Genomic DNA, 21,275 nt, shown 5'->3' on the forward strand with positions numbered 1-21,275 from the left:
GGACTTCAAGGCAGGAAAATGTGGGTGTTCGTCGCGCTCATAGATAGATTTGAAGAGATAGTAATACTTTAGATACAGAGAGAACTCGACATCTCCAGCAAGATACGTAGGCGCAACTACTATGTATACCATTTCAGAATCGAAAAAGTCCCCAAACCACTAAACTCCAAGCGCCCAATCAAACAGCGTCCCCCGTGGTACCATTCCCCATCATTGCCTATACCGCTCATGCAGATTCCGAATCTGGTCCTCGATATTCATATTCTGCGGATTCTGCGGCCCGCTAACAGGCGGCTGCGGCTGGCCCGGCACGCCCTCGAACGCCATTCTCTTCCGCCTTTCTTCCTCCTCAGGATCAAGGGCAGGGTGGGGCGAATCGAAGACGTCGCTGCGCTGACTCGCAAGTCGCTTGAGGTTGCCCACAACATCAGCGGTGGAGAGGTTCGTCGTTGCTGTGCGGGCCTGCTGCTTAGCCTGCTGCTCGCGCCAGCGCGGGTCGAGCATCTCGATGCGCATGTGTTGCTGGAGTTCGGCTTCGGGGATGAGTTGACCGCAGTTCGGGCAGAGGGCTGTTGCGGCTGCGGCGTTTTGGCGGCGGGCTTGCGCGCGCGGGACGTAATCTGAGCGGATGCGCATGGGGGGTTGGCCTGGGGCTGAGGGTGGGGTTGCGCGGGCTGCGGCTAGTTGGTCGCGGGCGGCCATGCGTTCTGCGATGCGTTGTTGTTCTTCTTCTTGGTGGGCTGCTGCCATTGCGGGGGTAAAGGGTTGTGGTTGTGGTTGTGGTTGTGGTTGTGGCATGGTCTGGCGTGTGTAGACGGGTCCGACGGGTTGAGGTTCGGGTTGCGCGGGGTATGCGTTGTAGTATGTTGGGTCGTCGAGGTCTGTGGGCATGGCTTCTTCGATGCGGAGAGGGTTGAGGGACATCATGGCTTTTTGCTCGAGGGAGGCGGATTGCAGGTCGTTGAGGGAAGTTGGTGGGGGGAGGTCGACTTGGTCGTCTGCTTCGTCGAAGAGGACGGTTTCGACAACGACGAAGTCGTGCCAGTCGATTTGCGCGTATTCTATCCGTTCATTCTCTTCCTCTTCTTCCTTCTTTTGCTTCTGCTGCTCCTGATATTTCACCCACTCCGCGCGAGCCCTTGCGCGCTCCAGCACGTGAAACTTATTTTTGACATTGTGTTCCAACTCTGAAATCCTCTTCTTTTGGGAAGTAGCCGCATCTACTCCTTCCGGTCGCAGGAGTATGGTGTACTGATCAACCAGTCGCGTGAAGAACTGGTAGAGACTGTGCTGGGGCCGAAGGAAATCGAACTGGAAGTTCCGAGCTTCTCGCTGTGCGAGAGCGGTCATGAACGATTTACCTCGTTTGGCGACAAATAGCGCTGTAAGCTTGACGACCTCCAAATCTTGCGCGTTGATATTCGGCATGCGTGCTGAAAAGTGGAACTCTTGGGGTTCTGCAGGGCCTTGGGGTGCTTCTGGTGCTGGAGTCGGGGTCGGCTCGCCTGGGCGACCGGCAGACACATCAGTCCCTCTCCCCTCCTTGATTTCAGTGAGACGCCATTGATAGAATGGTGCATACGGGTCATTCGTGGTCAGGAAAGAGAATTTCGGGTTGCTCCGTTCTTTTTCGCGTACACGATCTAGAAAGTTGAAGAGTCAATTCCAGTCCCAGAGTAGATGAATATAGAGCATAGATAGAACGTACCTTCGAAGACAGCACCATTTCGAGCGACGTATCCAGCGGTCTTCTCAACAATGGCTGTTCAAGCTGTTAGCATGCGCGTCACTTCTGCGGGCTGGCGTGCGGACTCACCTCGAATGTCCTTGGGCGGCAAAACGACGCCCTCAGGAGGCTTTCCCACCTCATCCGGGACGGTTGGCGTGTTTCCGTTGCTCATGGCTGCCATGCTTGCGACACCGGCCAGGAACTGCGCTGGGCGAGGGAAGGTGTTGGGGGCGATCTGGAGTCTGGGGGTTGATCAAATGTCAAGAGTTCCTCATCTTTGCTGCGACCGAAGCGGTTAGCTCAGCCGCGCGTGAAGCAGGCCCACTGTGATTGGATCATATTGCCGCAGGAGCTAGGCCAAGACCAGCCGCGGTGCTGGGTTATGTAATCGGCGGTAGATCTGGGTCTGATAGGGTCGCAGCCTCAAGTGAGACAACCTGTGAACCGGCCAGTTTCAGATCCATTGCGGGCATTAAGGGACTGACTGTGCTGCTGACGGGTATATTTTATGTAGAGAATACACTGGAAAATTATCATCTGGGTGCAGGAGTGAAAGTGACAAAGCCCTGCCGCATTCATTAGGAGCCTCCTATACTGGATCCCTGTCCTCGGCTGGTATGGCCGTTCGGGTTCGACAGCTTAAAGCGGGAGCTGATCCAGTCAAGTAGTCCAGTCAGGAGGTCCACAGTTCATGTTAAGCGCTGCCACACGTGTTAAGTTCATCCTCTTCCTGCTCGGCTTCCTTCCACCACGATTGTCGGCTCCCCCCAAGAATACGATCCTCCCCTCGCTTTCGCCTTTCTTTCTTTTCCCCGGTCATGGCGTTGCGTGACTAACCGCGCCTCTACTTCAATTCCTCGACTCCTCGATTGTTCACCACCTGTCCTGTTCACTGACAGCTGCGTGCGACTGGTACGGAGTACATTGGAGTATTGTGCAGGACAGCTTCAATTCCGCTCCAATCGACTTTCTCAAATGATTTTCTAATTCTCGACATCTTATTTATAACATTGAAAATCCCCCACGCTCCCTTTTCTTTATTTACTACTTTTCTTTACCCCTCTCTCGAAGGCCCAGTTCCAGAATGGCGAAGGACACCTTGGGCGTCCGCCCTCCGCGGGCCTCCTCTCGCTCCCCGAGTCGCTCTCCCCGGCCGAAGACCCGAAAGAAGGCCCCAGCAGTAGCCTCGAGCTATCAATCAGATGGCGTCACGAATAACAACATCTTCAGCCTCCCGACTTCCGATTACAAGGTCATGGTTTTGGTGACGGTGGTAGCCGCTGTGGTGCGACTGTTCAGGATCTACCAGCCGACGAGCGTTGTCTTCGACGAAGTCCAGTACGTCCCGACCCGTCTCGATTTTCGCGAATGTAGCATATGGGATACTAACTAGCGATGAACAGCTTCGGTGGTTTCGCGACAAAGTATATCAAGGGCCGCTTCTTCATGGACGTTCACCCCCCACTCGCCAAACTTCTCATTACACTGGCTGGATGGCTCGCTGGATTTAAGGGAGACTTTGACTTTAAGGAGATTGGAAAGGACTATCTTGAGCCCGGTGTGCCGTATGTGGCCATGCGAATGCTCCCTGCAATTCTGGGGGTTCTCACGGTGCCGATTATGTTCTTGACCCTGAAAGCCACGGGCTGCCGAACCGCTACTGCTGTGCTGGGAGCTGGTGCAATCCTCTTTGGTAGATCTAATTTATCACTCTATAAAAGCTGGTCCATTTGCTAACCATCTTGCAGAGAATGGATTGATCACTCAGTCTCGGTTCGTTCTCTTGGATTCTCCCCTGGTATTTTTCACAGCTCTTACCGCTCTCGCTTTCACTTGCTTCACAAACCAACAGGAATTGGGGCCATCGCATGCCTTCCGCGGACCCTGGTGGTTCTGGCTGGTAGCAACCGGCTTGTGTCTGGGTGCGACTCTGAGTGTCAAGTGGGTTGGCCTTTTCACTGTTGCTTGGGTGGGATCTTTGACTATCTTGCAACTCTGGGTGGTCCTCGGTGATACCAAGACTGTCACTCCTGTAAGTCTCAATTATTTTCCTCAATTGATGGACATTGTCCTTACTAATCATCGCTCAGCGCCTCTGGTTCAAGCACTTCTTCGCCCGAGTGTTCTGCTTGATCGTGATTCCCCTTGCATTCTACTGCTCTATGTTCGCAATTCACTTCCTCTGTCTCGTTAACCCTGGAGAGGGCGATGGTTTCATGTCTTCCGAGTTCCAGGCAACCTTGAACTCGAAGGGTATGGCAGCTGTGCCTGCAGACGTTGTATTCGGCTCTCGCCTTAGCATCCGCCACCATAACACGCAGGGCGGATATCTGCACTCTCACAGCCACATGTATCCCACTGGAAGCAAGCAACAACAGATTACTCTCTACCCCCACAAGGATGACAACAACCTGTTCATTGCCGAGAATCAGACTCAACCTCTTGATGCTGAAGGTACGGAAATCACCGGTCCTTTCGCTTGGGACAACCTTACTACCAACTATATCGAGGATGGTGCCATTATTCGACTCAACCACTTGATGACGCACCGAAGAATTCACTCTCACAATGAGCGGCCCCCCGTAACCGATGTTGATTGGCAGTTCGAAGTCTCTGCGTACGGATACGAAGGGTTCCCCGGTGATGCAAACGATTATTGGCGCATTGAAATTGTCAAGCCTCTGTCAGACGGAGAAGAGGCAAAGAAGCGGGTGCGGACAATTCAAACCAAGTTCCGACTTGTCCACACCATGACGGGTTGCGTTTTGTTCTCTCACAAAGTCAAACTTCCCGATTGGGGTTTCGATCAGCAGGAAGTCACCTGCGCAAAGGGTGCCTCTCTGCCCAACAGCATTTGGTACATCGAGAACAACAAACACCCTATGATTCCTGCGGATGCTGAAAAGGTTACCTACCGCAACCCCGGATTCTTTGGTAAATTCTTTGAGCTCCAGAAGGTGATGTGGACTACCAACGCGGGTCTGACCGACTCCCATGCCTGGGATTCCCGTCCCCCATCTTGGCCCACTCTCCTCCGTGGTATCAACTTCTGGGGCCGAGACCACCGTCAGGTTTACCTCTTCGGAAACCCGTTCGTCTGGTATTCTTCTACCGCCGCCGTCTTGATCTACGTGCTTTTCAAGGGTATTTCTTCCATCCGGTGGCAGCGTAACTGCGATGACTACCGTAACGCCACTTTCAAGAGATTTGACTACGAAATCGGTACTGCTGTGCTTGGCTGGGCTTTCCACTACTTCCCATTCTACCTCATGGCACGCCAGCTCTTCCTGCACCACTATTTCCCCGCGCTATACTTCGCTATCCTAGCATTGGCCCAGGAATTCGACTTCATCACACACCGTATTCGCAGCTTGGGTCTCCCATCCCGACCTGTCATTGGAAAGGCATTGGCTGGCGTTTTCCTTGGTCTCACCATCTTTGCGTTCACCCTCTACTCTCCTCTGATCTACGGCAACCCTTGGACAAAGGATGCCTGTAAGCAGGTCAAGCTCCTGAAGACATGGGACTTTGACTGCAATACTTTCTACACCGACGTAAGTACCTCCATCCAGCGTTCTCGATGAAAACGCTGCGATTTTTTGAACGGTCTAAGTTAACAGGGTGCTTCCAGCTGGACCAATATGTAACCCATTTCACAAGCGTAAACGCGCCTGTTCCAACAACACCAGCGGCTATCCCGCAGTCGCCACCACCCGCTCAGGCACCGCCAAAGATTGAGAAGAAGGAAGAGAAGAGGGAAGAGAAGAAAGAACAGAAAGCCGCCAAGGTTGAAAGCCCAGAGTCGAGCATCACATCCAGCAGCGTCCCAAAGATCCGTGGAACCCAGGCGCGAGTAGAATACCGTGACCAACAGGGTAACATTCTCGACGAGGCTGTGGTAGAGTCATTGCGCAAGGAGGGCAAGGTATCATTCGAGACGAGGCACGAGACTCGCACTCGCCTGGACAACGGTCACTTAGTTGACGTTGTCGACGGCCAGGTGGCTCCGCCTCACCCGGATGTCGAGGGTCAAAACCCTGAGACCCAGGACAAGCCAGAGGAGCCCGCTGAAGAGCCTGCCTCTGTCGCTGGCGCGGGAAGCTTGAAGGATGAATCTAACTCTCCCGAAGCAAAGCCCGCCAGTGAAGGAAATGAGGCGACGCTTTGAAGCGATGCATGGAGTCGCCATGTATTCTCAATTACCTACTATATCCTGTCCTCTTCCTCTTTGAAATCTCTTTGTTCTTTCTACCTGTTCGACAAACCTGACTTCTCTGTATCTTTTTTGATAATCAACTTCTTCTTTTGACCTAACGAAATGTGTCTGCTGGCATTGTACATTTTACTGGGATTTCGCGATACCAAGCTGAATGTTGTAGAATAACAAAAGAAATCTCCAATTGAGTCACGTCAAAGCAAAACTATGCACAGTTCTCTCGGTTCAAGAGTTCTTCCCCATAAATCTAGTTCACCGCACAACGATTTTAGTATACAGCAATCACCGTTGAGGCGCCTCTAGCTCAAACACATTGACATTGGATATCTAGAAGTCGTACTCCTCCTTGCCGTACTTATTGAAACGCTCGTGGAGGTCCTAAGGGTTATAAGTCAGCTAAACAGCAATCCTTATTGCAGTATAAGAGACCTCAAGAAAGGAGCACATACAGCGGGGAGGGTGACATTGGGGACAATGACGGTGTTCAGAGCGCTGGGGGCGTTGCGCAGAGGCTGGCTCTTGTCACCACCGGGGTGGTACTGGTACTTGTAGGACTTGCCGCCCTCGTCCTCACGCTCCCAGGGCATGGAGCTGTCGGGGATGCGAACGTTGCTCTCGGAGTTGACGGAGGTGGGCTTCTTGCCGAAGTACCTATAAACAGGAAAAACAAAGTCAGCGAACAGTTCCTTCAGGCTCCAATATGTCGTTTTCGAGCGATTGAGCTTGTTGAGGTGCGTTTTTTGAGCATCTCCTGATAGTCCCGGATATGGCATGATGTGACACTTACCAGCCGGCAATGAGGAAAGCACCAGACATGACACCGAGGAGGACCTATTTCCAATTAGATATGCATGTCCCTTTCATTTCATGTTTCGAACCGGTGAATTGGGTCTGTCGGGGTTATTCGTACGTAGAGCTCGGGGTCACGCTTGGGAGCCTTGTCGAGGCTTGATTCCTCAATCTTGGAGCTGTAGAGGCGGCGCTGGGGGGCGCGGAAAACAGCCTGGCGGGCAAAGGCCCGGCGAGTGGCCATGGCAGCAATTGAAGACATGGTTGATTTGGAGGTAACGAAGCGCGGGGGCTGCGAGGAGTCGAGGGGGAATCAATCGGTTTGCAGAGTGGGAGAGCGAACTTCGAGCAGTGAGGTCGGCTCGGGTGGAATGACGGGCGGCGCGATCATAAGGTCGCTTCTGGTTGGCTGGCGGATGGCTTAGTCATCCGTCTACCGAACGCCTGCTGCGTCCGTTGGGCTCGGCAGAATGATGTTTGTATGAGTCGTGTCTGTGCTGTTGCTGGTCGCTTTACTTCAATAACGCTCCCTCTCCCTCACCTTCTTTTACGCTTTTGGCGGCATGATCATGATGCTGATGGCGTAATTTTGAACGTGCTGCTCAGCTTTTGGGAGTACATTTTGTCTGCCTCGGGTTATTCGCAAGGTATGTGGCTGAACTTCTCCCCTGTGATGGAGACAGGGGCAGAAACCCCGGACTCCTTTGATATCAAGAAATGCGCGGGCTGGTAGAATCTACCGCGCTGAAAGCTAACTATATATCGATGGCTTTAGGTCGCTTCCACTCTTTATTATCCATTACTCTTTGAATCGCTGTTGTGCTTTTCTTCTTGTCGCTCCTTCAACCACCTCCTGAATTTCGCCGAATTCTTGTGCCCGATCCGACTCCACCGCGATATGATCTTTTGCGATACCCGATAGCAACGCCTCATTTTCAAATCTTCAACGCCCTGCAGCAACAATGTCGTTCGAACCAAGCAACTCGGGCAACAATGAGTCCACGAATCCTCCCACAACCCATGTCTTGGGCCTCCCGCGCCCTCCATCAGTCGGCGGCATATCATCGCGAGTAACGGATGTCTCGGACGAAGAGCCATCGCGCTCAAATACTATGTCGTCACAGGTACACCAGTCGCGACAGTCTGTATCTCGACGAGGACCTCCACCCGCACGAAGCTCGATCGCTTCCAGCACCCAGATCACAAACCGACCAGAGAGTTCCGGGAGCAGGTTGAGCCGGACGCATATCCCATCCCTAGCAGCATCGGGCTTCTTCCGCCCCATGTCGTCGCAACGTCTGCAGGCTCACCGTGGTCGCCCGGTAACGAATCAAACAACAACGTCAACGGAGGAATGGGTAGACCAAACGAGTCATAACAGGCGGAGTTTGATCTCGAACAGCACATTCCCGAACTCTCTTCCTGCAGTCGATCAAGAAGTTCCTCCTTCGCGTGGCACCGAATTTACAGACCCGATCATCCCCGATCGAAATCAGTCGAACGCCAGCCCTACCGCAGACACGACGGTGCGAAGTGAAAGCGCGAATCTTATACACGATAGAGAACGCCCACCGCACCTAAATCTGGGTGTGAACTATAAAGGCACAGCCGAACCCGAACCTTCTCAAAGATCACCTCTCTCTTTCCTCTCGCTGCAAAACAGAAATGTACCAGCAGAGAACCGCGATAGCAGAACCCACGAACGTTTGTCTTCCGCCGACTCGTCCCCGCAATCTATCGAGAAGAAACCCGAACCCGTGAGGAACGACAAGGGCAAGAACTACGAATACTTTGTCGGAAACACGATATTCTGGGGAGGAGGCAGGTTTCAAAACTCTAGGGACAAGCCAGTCAACATCGCAACGGGATTCCTTGTGCTTGTGCCCACCGGCCTGTTCTTCGGTTTCTCGTACGTATATTCACTCCGGATTTGGCTTATATTATTACTAACAGAAGAGCAGGGCTCCTTGGCTATGGCACAACATTTCCCCAGCTATACCAATTGTCTTCGCCTACCTCTTCTACCTATGCTTCTCGTCGTTCGTTCATGCGTCGGTGGTTGATCCTGGGGTAAGTTAAATCTTTCTTTCGTACTATGTGCATTCCACTTAATAGCCATAGATCATCCCGCGCAATCTCCATCAGATGCCTCCTATTGATCCTGCCGATGACCCTCTCGATGTGGGTCCGCCGACGAATGACTGGGTGATGGTGAAGCTCGCGACTTCTGACGTTGCCGCCATGGACGTTCCCGTCAAGTACTGCAAGACCTGCTCTATTTGGCGTCCTCCGCGCTGCTACCACTGCCGTGTCTGTGACAACTGCGTCGAGACCCTCGATCACCACTGCGTCTGGCTGAACAACTGCGTTGGTCGCCGAAACTACCGATATTTCTTCGCCTTTGTCAGCACATCTACACTGCTCGCTCTGTTCTTACTAGGTGTTAGCCTGGCTCACCTCCTGGTCTACCGAGCCCGGGAGGGCATCAGCTTCGGCGACGCGATCGATAAGTGGAGAGTTCCCTTTGCTATGGCCATTTATGGTGCCGTAGCAGCTCCCTACCCCGCCTCATTATGGGCATACCACCTCTTCCTCGTCGGCCGCGGCGAGACGACTCGCGAGTATCTCAACTCGCACAAGTTCGCCAAAGCCGATCGCCACCGCCCCTTTACACAAGGAAACATTATCAAGAACTGGATGGCAGTATTTGGTCGCGCCCGACCACCAACATACATGCAATTCAAAGAACACTACCAAGAAGGCGACCAGCGACTCAGCACGATGAAGCGAAAGTTCCTTCCTCGCAATACAGAGCCTCAAAACGATATCGAGATGCAGCGTGTTTCTCCCGTTCCTCCGGTTCCTCCGCCTACATCTGGCTGAGCTTTACACATGCTTTCTTCATCACTACCTATCTTATCTACTTACTTTCTTCTCAACCCCATTTTTTGATACCTTCTTTATTTGACGATTTCCCATTATGTCCTACTCTACAACTAACTCCTTTTACAATCTGGCTTCGGATTTAATCCCTCTCTTTGAGACACTTTCCCTGTGTCATTTTCCTTTTGATTCTCTGTTTGATATAGCGATGGACTTGCGACTGTATTTATAACTTACTTTGTATGTATGTATCTAGGAAACGGCAGGTTATCCTGGGATTTTATTAAATGGATGGACGGCAGTATTACTAGATAATTGAGTCTAGACTCTGAATTGACATATGGACTTTTTTATTCATTGATGGCTTCCTAGGTGTAAAAAGTGGTGTGCTTGTTGCGAACTATATATTTCTTAGTTGATGCTGAAGATGCGGCGTGTGGATATGCGCAGGAGCACAAATCCGCCATATTGGATGCAAAGAGCCAAGTGTAAAACAGTAATAATTGAGATCTTATTCCTGGACAACCTCTTAATTGAAACCCAGGGTATCTACTACCTCAGCTCAAGTGAAGTACTGCTATCATGTTTGCAAGAACAGCAGCCCGAGGCTGAAACCCGCTACCATACCGTACCGGGTATATTTACCAGGAACCATGGGTCGGCCAATAGTCAGCCGTTAACGCCAAGGGCGGTGGGTCCCCTATCCCTGCCGATTGCGGGACGCAATACTGCACTAGTGTTTATTAGGGCAAGTGCGACTTTTCTGCCGATCCAGAGTAGTATCGCCATCGACTATGTCGGTCGGATGGGAGACGGACGATGCGCTGTTGTGGATTGATTTCTTTGAGGGATCGGACCAACCCGCTAGTACTTCGTTGGCAGCTTCTTCGTGCAGGGATGGGGTGGTTTGATCGGTAGTTCGTGGCCGAATCGGAAACATGCACATGCATCACCGCGCGCCGTGGCCATCGCCATGCCCTACATAGGATCAACGACACGCAGATAAATTGGATATTTAGTGCCTATAGAAGCAAGATTAGCTGTGCGATCAATAAATCGCCAGCCCATTGCTCCGTCAGTGCTCTCTGCAAGGCAGATAGCGGTGTCTGGTTAATGACTGCGGGGCCTAGTCACATCAATGCAGCTCGTCAATACCTTCTTGAAGAGACGAAGTGGGATCTAAAAAAGATGGAGATAGAGTGGAAAAACGGAGGCAGATGTTTAGCGGGCGTCGTGCACTCTCATAACTGTGTCCCGCAGTCTACCCGTTCGTTCTTGCGGGTTGACCTGGCACGAGATAATTGTCGCTGGTAAACCTGGAAGGAGCTGAAAGCGGGACATCGGTTGCGAAGTGATATCAGGCGGGCTCTTGATTAATGTTGTGATCTGACACGCATCAGGGATTTCTAGTTTGAGTAAAACTAGGCTGGATGCTCGCTGTCTGTGAACCTCGCTGTGATGACACCGCAAGCACCACCGCAACTTGGTGGACTGAATCTTGAAGCAGGAGAGACGAGAACAAGGCAAGAACTTTTTTTCGCGCAGCAATCATCTCTGATTATCTGGGGCGGCTGGGTTTTCTGACCAGCTGTACTGGGCTTGTCGATATGGCCCCTCTGTAACCTCCGATAGGAAAGGACTGTAGACAATATCAGAATTTCCTGGCATCATGCCAGGCCGTTTCCTGTAGGCATAAAAGGCCTAGGCCGCTAAAGCGCATGTATTCCAAAGTGTTTGGAACCGTTGCAGCCACGGGATGAGTGCGGTATGTACCGAGCATACTGACAACCTGATAGAAGGGGTATAGATCGTAGCGGTCTCTGGCAGCATCAGCAACTGCGCGGGACCGGTGCAAACAAGATCAAGACTAAGAGGGAGTAAGAGTGAAAGAAAAAACAGAGTGAGGGATTTGTTGACGGTAAGAGAGCAGGAGTTGGGGGAACATTCCGGCGCTGGGGCTAGCAGTGGTCAGTGGTCAGTGGTGGTTCAGGCTGGGTTGTTCTAATCTTCTGCTCTTCTTCGCTCTTTCCTCTCTCCTCTCTTTCTCCTCCCTCCCCCGACCACCGGCCATCACCCCTCTTACTCTTGTCTTTTTGGCACCTTTTGGTCATTCTTGCCCTCGTTCAGGAATGAGCTGTGGCTAGTTGGCCGTCCACAGTCTGTTTGGAAGGCGGATCATTTCTTACCAGCGCCCTGTGCCAGGCCAGCTCAGTTTCAGTCGGAACACGCTCCGTGCTTTGGAATCATCTCACTAGGACTCTGGACTGTGGTCCCTCCACGGTTACCTGTTCTTGCTCTACTGAACTAGGCTCCCCAAATCTTACCGCAGTCTCGTTTCCTTCCTGGTGTGAAATGGATGATCAGCTAGGATTGTCCGGCGCGTCTCCCGCAACTCCCGCAAGCCTCTCGGACCTCGTGAAGCACTCTCACCCACCCCTCGACCACGCAATGGCCTTTGAATATACCGAACAACTTCTCACACCCGAGAATAGTCGCTCCGAAACGTCGAGCAATAATGAAAACGCGTCCAACGAAGAGAACCCGACCTTACGCCGCCGGTCTACACGTGCGACACGCGCTTCCTTGCGGGGAGCGGCACAACTGAAAATCGACACGGAGATTGAGAGCCATGGACGACCACTGTCTACAGATATTACCGGTCAAACGGCCCTAGTCGAATCTCTCGACAAAGTCGCCGCGCCTCAGAAGAACAGTACTCGATCGTCCCATCTCCGCCATAGCATTGCGATCATGGAGTCCGCTCTCAACGCCGAAACACCCCTCGCCGAAGATCTTATGGATGTGGACAGCCAACCGACAGCCCCTGACACTCCCGTTTCGAAATCATCGCATGAGTCGCAAATTGAAGACGTTCCTGTGGCCTTGCCGCCGCGGACTCTGCGCAAGCGCGTTGAACAGGCATTGGCTCGAGACAAAAGCCACAAATCCGAAGAGAAACCCATGGCTACAACCGCGGAGAAGCCAACCCCAATCAGGCGCTCGACACGTCTAAGTTTAATAGAAAAAGTGACTGACCTCGCTACTGGTGTTTTGGGTAAGCGCTCAAGTAGCATGAGGGAGAAAGCGAAGGAGCCGGATAGGCGATCCAGTCTTCGGCCCCGCCAGGTTGCTACGCCCGAAGAAGAGCCTACTGCCACCGATGAGCCTCCGGCAAAGAAGCGACGCGTCTCAGTTGGCGAGCTTCAAGTCAAGGCCAAAGCAGATTCTGAGACTACCCAAGAGGAGCCCACACCCCCCGAAGCCATCAATCGGTTCAAGGAAAAGCGTTGGTTGAGTCATGGGCTTTATTCTGGGCAAGAGTACACGAACGCTCGGCCCAGCCAGAAAAAAACCGAGAAAGCGAGGAGGAAGAGTCACAATCAGGTTGATTCTCACCACCAGCGGAAATATTTACCGCTACCTATGTTCGCCGGAGAGCGGCTACTACAAATGGGCCGTCCTTTTGAATTACCATTTGACATCTATTCGCCCCTTCCTCCCGGCCAGCCCAAGCCCAACGAATGGAGAAAAACCAATAAAAGTAAGTGGCACTGACAGAATTCAAAAAAGCAATGCTAATTCTCAAAACAGATGTCTTCGTTGGTGAAGCTGGCAGTATTTGGCGAGCACACAAAGAGGAGGAACTATCCAAATGCATGTGCACACCTGAGAACGGATGCGACCAAGATTGCCAGAACCGGTATATGTTCTATGAATGTGACAACAGTATATGCGGTGTAGGGCCCGAGTGCGGCAATCGAAACTTCGAGGAGCTCAAGCAAAGGGCGAAGGCTGGAGGCAAGTATAACGTTGGGGTAGAGATGATCAAGACGGCAGATCGTGGTTACGGTGTTCGCAGTAACCGTACCTTTGAGCCGAACCAGATCATTGTGGAGTACACTGGTGAGATCATAACTCAAGAAGAGTGCGAGAAACGCATGCGGACTATCTATAAGAAAAATGAGGTACGCTTCTTGTTGTCAACGGCATCTTGCACGCTTCTAACCATATCTCTAGTGCTATTACTTGATGTATTTCGACCAGAACATGATCATTGATGCCACTCGTGGCTCCATTGCTCGCTTTGTGAACCATGGATGCGAGCCCAATTGTCGCATGGAAAAATGGACTGTGGCTGGAAAGCCGCGAATGGCTCTCTTTGCTGGTGATCGGGGTGTCATGACTGGGGAGGAATTGACATATGACTACAACTTTGAGTAAGTTCCTTAGAGTCTCACGTTCCTCCGGACTGGTGGGTGTTGACAATAGAATAGCCCCTACTCTCAGAAGAATGTTCAGCAGTGTCGATGCGGATCGTCGAAATGTCGTGGTATTCTAGGTCCTCGGAAGAGGGAGAAGGAGCATCGAGCGGAGTTGAAGGCTGCCAAACTGAAAGAGCTAGCTGAGGCAAAGAAAGCAAACGCCGCGAAGCGAAGGAAAGAGAATGCCCTCAACAAGGCTCGGGCACTTACAAGTAAGAAGCGGAGTCCTCTTGCTGCATCGTCCATCAAGTCCGGTGTGAAGAAGGTTGTTTCTAAAGCGCGCATGACTGTCAGTAAGACTGCTGTCTCTCGAAAGGAGCCTACGAGTGCCTCTTCGAGAGCATCGACGACCACAAAGCGCAAGGGTAACATCAAGTTACCCGCAGTCAAGGCAAAGACTACAGTGCGAGTTAGGAAAACGGCTCAACCCGCGAAAGCTAAGACGCAGAAGGCACCAGCGTCTCCCTCCAAGTCACGCAGCCGTGCTACAGCTACTACCAAGACGAAGACCGTCGCCGTCGCAAGAAGCTCACCTGCTCGGAAATGTCAGGCTAACCCCAAGAAGGGCGTACTAAAGGAAGTCCGTGCGACGCTCAACAAGAAGACTGCTCAGACCAAAGCCCCAACTCGCACATCGGGACGTTCTCCTAAGCCCAAGAAGTTCTGACAAGATCATGAATGAACTTCATATGATCTTTGAACCGCTTCGCCTATATACTCGGCCGCATCTTCCGTTTAGGTCATGTTTCGGCACCTTCCTTTTACTGTGACAGGCTCGTTGGCTCTTTCCTTGTTGGGCCCCGGAGCCCAGTCTCGCCTTGAACATTCTTGCTGGGGATCAGGCCCCTCAGAATTTCTACTTTCTACTCTTTGGTTTTTGCGGTTTGGCGTTTCTCTTGATGGGGCATTCTGGCGAATATTGGCCTCGGATTTTCTCTTCTCATTCTGTGTTGACGTATATCCACGAAATGTCTTTTAGGTGTTCTATTGGTTCTCCCTGAGGAAGTTTGGCTATTTTTGCTACGAAGGGGTGCAATTCATTATAGCTCTCGAGCCAATATAATCAAATCCATATTATGTGATTCAAACTCCCAACTTTAGATTCAAGTCTTACTATACAATGTGTATCTTAAAGTAGGGTCTGAAACTCCAACGAAATATCCCGAATCAAAGCACCGCTAGAAAAACTCACGTCAAGTTTGTACTCGTCCTGCGAAGCGCAGTAGTTACCGAAAATTCACTACGCTTGCTGCTCTCCAGTCGAGGACGGGCCATCACCGGATGAGCCTTCCCCCTGTGCTGCTCCTGTCTGGGCTTCTTCACCTTGTTGCTCTGCGGCAGGCTCTGTGGGCGCAGGTGCAGCGGGCTCAGCTCCAGACGGAGAAGGCTCTTTCGGCGTATCTTGGGAAGCAGCAGCCGGTTGTGATTGCTCCGGGCCAGATTCCGATGTGGTTTCTGACACGGACGCTGGTGTTGGTATTGGTACTGGCGCAGCCTCAACTGTGACGTTTGACTCTGCCGTGGCCTCCAAAGCAGGTTCAGCTGGAGACCGAGTGACGACTTCGGTGGTAGCCTCTGCCTGCTGCTCTGTAGCGTTTTCAGATGACGACTGATGAGGGGAGGGTTCTTTAGCGGTAGGCGGCTCTATTCTTGTCTCTGACTGTGATGGTACTTCTGCCGGGCCCGGCTCGGAGGGTGTTGATTCTGGCTTTTGCGTCGTTGGCTGGGTCTGGACAGATATCGCTGCCGGGAGTGAAGCCGGCTCTGTAGGGGCTTTTGGTGTTTGTTCCGCTTGCTGCTGCTCGGCGGACGTACCTGTTGTAACGTCTGGCGTGGCGGTTTGCTCTGCTTCCGGCGGTGTCAATTGCTCAACGGGAGGTGCCACTGGGTCTTCGCGAGCAGGCTTCTCATTAGGGGAGGATTCTGCTGGTGTCGGTTCATCTGACGTCTTCGTGGGTTGAGTAGCGGAGTCCGGTGCAGCTTCTTGGGCAGAGGGCTCTGGCTTTTGTTCCGTTGTAGATTCTCGTTGCTCGTTGCTACGTGTATAGTTGGGTGCGCCGCCTAAGCTTGCCTCTAGATTATCCAGAAGATCAAATTGATATCTTTCCGATTGCTGATCGAACTGTTGAGGGATTGTTGCTTCATTTTGAGGTTGTTCCGGTAGCGATGTCTCCGTTGAAACATCCATATCTTCAGGGTCAGCTCGAGGTGGTTCGGGGATCGGATCGCTAGATTCCCCCATTGTCACATCCATTGGCTCTCCTTGTTGTCCGTTACTTGTCGATTGAGTATTCATGCCTGTGGTATTTGACGGTTCTGGGGCCGGAGGCTGCTGAGACTCCTCCTGTGGTGACGAAGCCTTGGCTGTAGATACCGGTTGGACGGACTCTGTTGTCGCTTGTGATTGGGTTTCTGAGGCAGCTATAGAAGTGGAGCGCAATGTCTCAGCCGTGGGCATAGCGTCTGCCATTTGAACGTCTTCTGCCATAGGTGCAGCGGGCGCCGTTACTGTTGATTGTTCTGGAGCAGCAGAGCTCGTCGCATCCACTGACACGATTGGGGTAACCTCAGGGACCGAGGATGCAATCGCATGAGTGGGCGCTGGTAGAGGCTCTGCGAATGGCGCTGGCTCCGGCTTCAATTCCTGCAAAGGCGCTTGAGGTAGTTGCGGCGTTTCTGACTTGATTGGCGCAGGAGTGGGTGTAGGTTCAAGCACAGAGCCAGGCGTTTGCTCAAGATCGGGCTGCGCACCAGGCGTCTCTGGGGTCTTCGCTTCAAAGCCAGACTCATCTCCCTCCCCATCGTCGCTCTCCTCGCCTTCTTCGCCCTCATCGTCCTCATCATCCTGGGTTGTCTGATCCACTGACATGCGCGATGGGTCTACGTCCTTGCCCGCGCCGTCGCCGACTGCGCCAGGTCCGTGCACAAGCGATGCATCGGCACCCTCGCCAGGAGCGAACATGACCTTCTTTCTTCTACCCTTCAAGCCCTTGCCCTTGCGCTTAGGCGGGGGAGGTCGTCGCTTCGGCGGAGTGAGAACTGCTGCTGAACCTGCCTCTGCAACAACTACTCCCTGCGCGTTGACAACACCGACTCCTTCGATGACGGTTCCCGGCGCAGGTGCCTGTGGTGTCACAGTGACTTGAGTGTTCTCGGTGGCCACCTGAGCATCATCGGCAATTTCGCCTTCGATCTTGTGACCCTCCGGAACCCAAGCGGCGTAGATGGAGATATTGCCCGTGACAGGGTCGACCTTCTTGAAGCGCGTCTTTCTCATCGGCACATTGGCACCCTCGACAGTCCCAGCCGAGGCGCCATATAGTGACGGCAAGCCGGGTCGCCTCTTCGCTAAGAATTCCACTTCCGGCGCCTCCAAATGCTTCGGCACCGACGTCCACTTGCGCATTGAGAAATTGCGCTCCAAGTTCTGCTGTGTCTGTTGTTCATCCGCATCCGTAGTATCCTTTTCTTCATCGTCGTATTCCTTCGAAGCCTTCCGAATGTAAACGCACCCTGACCGAGCGGCGCGGAGAAGCGCCCGACTCATTGGGCTCAGGAGATGGCTATCCTTGGGCATCGGATGCTCTGGAATCGATGGCTTTCCGGCATGTCCGGGCGCATCTGACTCTGCCCCTTCAACTCTCGGTTCTTGCGAGACAGTCTGGACCTGGCGCGACCAGCGCCGAACGGGAAGTCCCTCGAAGACATCGTGATCAATCTGGCCGGTTCTGGTGCGATTGGGAACGTCGTTGAACTGACGCCCAGAGCGGGAGGATCTGAACTACGCGGGGTTAGTAGTCAATTGAAGGAAGGAGCGACCATAGCTCGTTCGCGCTCGTAACGGAAGGTGGATGGGACTCACTGTCGGGGGCATGGCGCGCGATCGGTCAGCGCGATTTCTCCCGACTCAGGGCCAGACAATGCGGTGTCAAATGATATAGATCAGTCGGGACAGTATCATCGACAGACCGCTCGACAATCCGTGGTATTATGGACTAAAACGCGACAAGGGAGATAGTTGGACTGGTAGTGATGGGCAAAGTGGAACAGACCAGTGGCCGAGCGCGACTTCCTCGGTGCACGTGACCTGGATGAGAGTTGGATACAACCTCGCCCCACGATAATAGGAATACTGACTAGCTATGCTTGGGCGTTATTTTCAAATTCAGTATAGGAGGGAAGATCTGAGTTTCGAGAAAATGCGTATCAGGGCCAACGACAAGGTAGTTTCCAATTAAAGTACAGGTAATCTCCAGCCAGATCTATTCCATTCCCCAGCGCCATCACCACCCCGACCGACAATTAGAGACCTGATGGACGTGGCGCATGTCTGCTTTTAGCGGTCCAGAGCTTCTGTAGAAGAAAAAAATAAAATGCATGATGTTTCTCGATTTTATGGATTTAGTCCCAACTGCCACGTAGATTAGCGATGTTTGAGAATAGGCTGCAGAAGTCTTACCCAGTGTCCTTCTGACGGACAATGCCGCCTTCTTGTCCAGTTTGCTTCCCCTATTTCAATGTCAATACGGACACTACTGACGGACTTTGACATGCAACCCTTACCGTCTTCTGGCCTTCCACAACAAGCTTATCCAACTGATAGAACTGGCTGATGACGGTTTGTCTCTGAAGTAGACATTAGTGTCCGCTCGTAATGGTGGGCTATGTGCAGTCCACTTGATGCGACCCGAAGTGCGAAGCATATATGGACCTAAAGGAATATGACTAACCTTCATCATCCGTAGACTTTGGAGACCCTCCTGTATCAGCTCCTGAACCTTCCGCTCCTCGTTCTCACGCTGGTGCTCGCGAAAAGCATCCTTTGTCCTCCGAACGGCGTATTCGCGGAAGTTATAGTTCGAAAACTGGGACGATTGGCGAAGTAGAGAGCGGAACTATGCGATACGTATAATTGTCAGTGACTGAACAGACTTGGTGGTTGATGAGTTCCCAAGTTCACTTACCAGTGACCGCGCCTGGAAGGCAGTGTCTCGCGAAACAGCAGAAACGGACATTATGATACGCTTACAAACTTTTGGAGTGGAGATGGACTATGTATGAAAGCAACGAAAGACGGAATATAGTCTGACTCTTGTTGTAAGGCCGGGATGGCTAATCGCGAGCAAATATCGGAATGACCGAGCTTTGGAGAGGCCAACGTCGATGGCGTAGCTGGCGTATAAGAATGCGAAATTGACAAAGCGAAATTCGCGTAGACAATATGTAGCTGATTGTCCCCTGAAGAGAGATGCTGCACACGAGGTATTAGCTCCGGGCTTGTAATATCTCGATCGGAGGTGGCGTTTGATGGGGAAGCTTGGGGTTGTGCATTCAGAGGCTGACGTGCGAAACCTTCGCTGAAGGCGCGCAGATACTGCAGATGGAATGGGGGATGAGTAAAGAGATGAAAATGGACTCACAGTCTGGAGAGTTGCTTCAGGGTCAGCGGCAGTTGGGTTGGGAGGATCTCGATTCGGGAAATTCTGATGCTTTTTTGGTCGGGATGACGGAGTTATCGGAGGGTCCGGGCGCCCTCCACCTTGCTCTCCTCTTCTCTCCAAATCTCCAACTCCTACGTACACTAAACACCCTGTAGGCTCTTCAACATTCCGCCTTCAGCCTCGCGCTCCGACTCACTATCATATTTGGTGCTCTTGATCAGCACCCTCACCAAATGACACAGCTTCCGACCCCGCCTGCTTCACGCCAGAGCTCAGAGGTTCCGGATGCCAAGCTCAAACAGCTTCATATAGACGATCGCGCGTCGCATTCAACCCAGGCGCTCGACGAACTCCTCGAAAAGTACCTCCACCTTCTCGACAAGCACCAAACTTTGCAAGATGAATTAGCGTCGAGGCTTTCTAAGGTACTGCCCATCAACGTGTCCCGAAAGGCGTTGGCTGAGCATAAACTAGGGCTTTCTTTCTCTTGCGCACGCCAACTATACTTGTCCTCCTGGCCGACGGTATGGCGCCGACTACTACGATGAGCGGATGAAGGCCTCAAGGAGAGTGTGAGTCAACAAAGCAATCAATTGTCCAGCATTTGCACTATAGTCACTCAAACGAATCCGCTGACCAAAAATTTCAATTAGAACTTTGCAAACCCCCTCGTCTTCAAGTGATGCCGACGACAACATCAAGACCGAAGCATTATCGCAAACGAACAAATCTGCGAGGCCGACATTTACAATTGGAACCGTAGCGACTAGTGACGATGAAGAACAAACTGAGGCGGGCGATAACCCCGAGCCCTCAATCCAAAAAGCGAGAGATTCAGGACCGGAGCCATCGAAACAAAGTGAAGACGACTCCTCAGTGGTGACGAACACAGATCATTCAAGCTCGCCGGCCACTTCTGAGGTGAACTCGGAAACCGATTCGAAGCCTGAGCCCGTGAAACGAAAACCACGTACTCCAGATCCCATCAGGTGGTATGGGATACTTGTTCCGCCTTCTCTTCGCAGCGCCCAGAAATCTTTCATTGAAGCAGTTGAAAGTAGTTTGCCTGAACTGGCCAGTACTGTGGTTGAAATGCAGACAACAGAAAAGGAGATTTCTCGGCTGCGGACAGAATTGGGGCGTCAATGACCATTGTCCAAGGTGTTCCTAGATTCTACGTATAGAACGGGACCTTAATACGGATCACAGACTGGGTAAGAGGCAGGAGAACTCCACTGACCGCAGTAAATATGAGCTCCGCCGTTCGCATATCGTCTGCATAAAGTATAGTGCAAGGCTGCAAGCAGAGCTTTGAATTAGATAGAGATTCTTTCGTCATAAGTTCAGATTTAGATCCATTGATATTGACGATCGGGGTCTGGAGACAATGCATTGTCGACAATACAAAAATCACATGATGGAACTTCTACTTTTGACCATCTCAACCCAAACAACAACTTAGTCTCCCCATTGTACTCCGTACCATCCCAGACATAATATAATCACGACATCGTGTGATTCGCCGAGCCAGAAGAACGTTTTCGGCAACATGGCCGGAGCCCTCGTGGTTGTCTCAAAATAATCTATTCAGATTGTCTTGGGACATTAAAGGACGGAGTCAGCGACGAAACCAAGCTAGTCTGGTGAGCCAGACTCCTTTCCAGCGCTCCTCAATCAAATATGGCGAGATTACGCGATCCCCAAATTTGGACATTGAGGAAGTTGGCTACATTTCGCTGAAGAGTTGATCTGAATGCTGAGCCCCTTTGCCAGCCCAATTGGGTTGTACAGATGCAGGACTGTGATCACTCACTGCGTTGGATCTCACGCCCCAAGAAGATTACCATGATGACGGACGAATAGCCTGCTGCCATCGTGGTCTCCGTCGGCCGACTCTACCGGACCCCTGGTTTCGAGTGGATTATCCGCCCGTTAACAGTGGCGCCTCCGATCAA

The 21,275-nt window shown here is 52.2% G+C and overlaps 7 protein-coding genes across 7 annotated transcripts; 4 read left to right on the top strand and 3 right to left on the bottom strand.

Annotated features, from left to right (window-relative positions):
- Positions 1–210: 210 nt before the first annotated feature.
- Positions 211–1,910, bottom strand: BDV14DRAFT_195550 (putative pre-mRNA splicing factor; the record flags this gene model as incomplete). The annotated part of the gene is made up of 3 exons (XM_073772248.1): positions 211–1,643; positions 1,709–1,762; positions 1,817–1,910. 3 exons carry the CDS (start codon positions 1,908–1,910, stop codon positions 211–213), a joined length of 1,581 nt encoding a protein of 526 aa, XP_073632976.1.
- Positions 1,911–2,630: 720 nt separating this feature from the next.
- On the top strand, positions 2,631–6,126 carry pmt1 (protein mannosyltransferase 1). The gene is made up of 5 exons (XM_073777267.1): positions 2,631–3,067; positions 3,133–3,422; positions 3,478–3,761; positions 3,820–5,283; positions 5,361–6,126. The coding sequence occupies exons 1-5, from the start codon at positions 2,814–2,816 to the stop codon at positions 5,895–5,897; spliced, it is 2,829 nt and encodes a 942-aa protein (XP_073632977.1). The 5' UTR covers positions 2,631–2,813; the 3' UTR covers positions 5,898–6,126.
- Positions 6,127–6,272: 146 nt separating this feature from the next.
- Positions 6,273–6,996, bottom strand: BDV14DRAFT_195552 (uncharacterized protein; the record flags this gene model as incomplete). Its single annotated transcript, XM_073772249.1, has 4 exons — positions 6,273–6,323; positions 6,395–6,596; positions 6,733–6,776; positions 6,856–6,996. The coding sequence occupies 4 exons, from the start codon at positions 6,994–6,996 to the stop codon at positions 6,273–6,275; spliced, it is 438 nt and encodes a 145-aa protein (XP_073632978.1).
- A 59-nt stretch (positions 6,997–7,055) lies between these two features.
- On the top strand, positions 7,056–9,963 carry erf2 (palmitoyltransferase ERF2). Its single transcript, XM_073767127.1, has 3 exons — positions 7,056–8,643; positions 8,696–8,804; positions 8,856–9,963. The coding sequence occupies exons 1-3, from the start codon at positions 7,697–7,699 to the stop codon at positions 9,615–9,617; spliced, it is 1,818 nt and encodes a 605-aa protein (XP_073632979.1). The 5' UTR covers positions 7,056–7,696; the 3' UTR covers positions 9,618–9,963.
- Positions 9,964–11,676: 1,713 nt separating this feature from the next.
- BDV14DRAFT_164082 (putative histone-lysine N-methyltransferase (Ash1)) lies at positions 11,677–15,001 on the top strand. Its single transcript, XM_073767128.1, has 4 exons — positions 11,677–13,158; positions 13,209–13,582; positions 13,635–13,834; positions 13,892–15,001. Exons 1-4 carry the CDS (start codon positions 11,970–11,972, stop codon positions 14,544–14,546), a joined length of 2,418 nt encoding a protein of 805 aa, XP_073632980.1. The 5' UTR covers positions 11,677–11,969; the 3' UTR covers positions 14,547–15,001.
- A 2,920-nt stretch (positions 15,002–17,921) lies between these two features.
- Positions 17,922–19,410, bottom strand: BDV14DRAFT_164086 (LYR motif-containing protein). Its single transcript, XM_073767129.1, has 5 exons — positions 18,844–19,410; positions 18,610–18,774; positions 18,443–18,505; positions 18,339–18,388; positions 17,922–18,290 (listed from the first exon to the last, which is right to left on the bottom strand). Exons 1-5 carry the CDS (start codon positions 18,892–18,894, stop codon positions 18,281–18,283), a joined length of 339 nt encoding a protein of 112 aa, XP_073632981.1. The 5' UTR covers positions 18,895–19,410; the 3' UTR covers positions 17,922–18,280.
- A 143-nt stretch (positions 19,411–19,553) lies between these two features.
- On the top strand, positions 19,554–20,469 carry BDV14DRAFT_195557 (uncharacterized protein; the record flags this gene model as incomplete). The annotated part of the gene is made up of 3 exons (XM_073772250.1): positions 19,554–19,745; positions 19,795–19,892; positions 19,974–20,469. The coding sequence occupies 3 exons, from the start codon at positions 19,554–19,556 to the stop codon at positions 20,467–20,469; spliced, it is 786 nt and encodes a 261-aa protein (XP_073632982.1).
- Between the last annotated feature and the right edge of the window lie 806 nt (positions 20,470–21,275).

Source organism: Aspergillus stella-maris (genome assembly GCF_047715825.1).
Source record: "Aspergillus stella-maris strain CBS 113639 unplaced genomic scaffold BDV14scaffold_3, whole genome shotgun sequence".
NCBI lineage: Eukaryota > Fungi > Ascomycota > Eurotiomycetes > Eurotiales > Aspergillaceae > Aspergillus > Aspergillus stella-maris.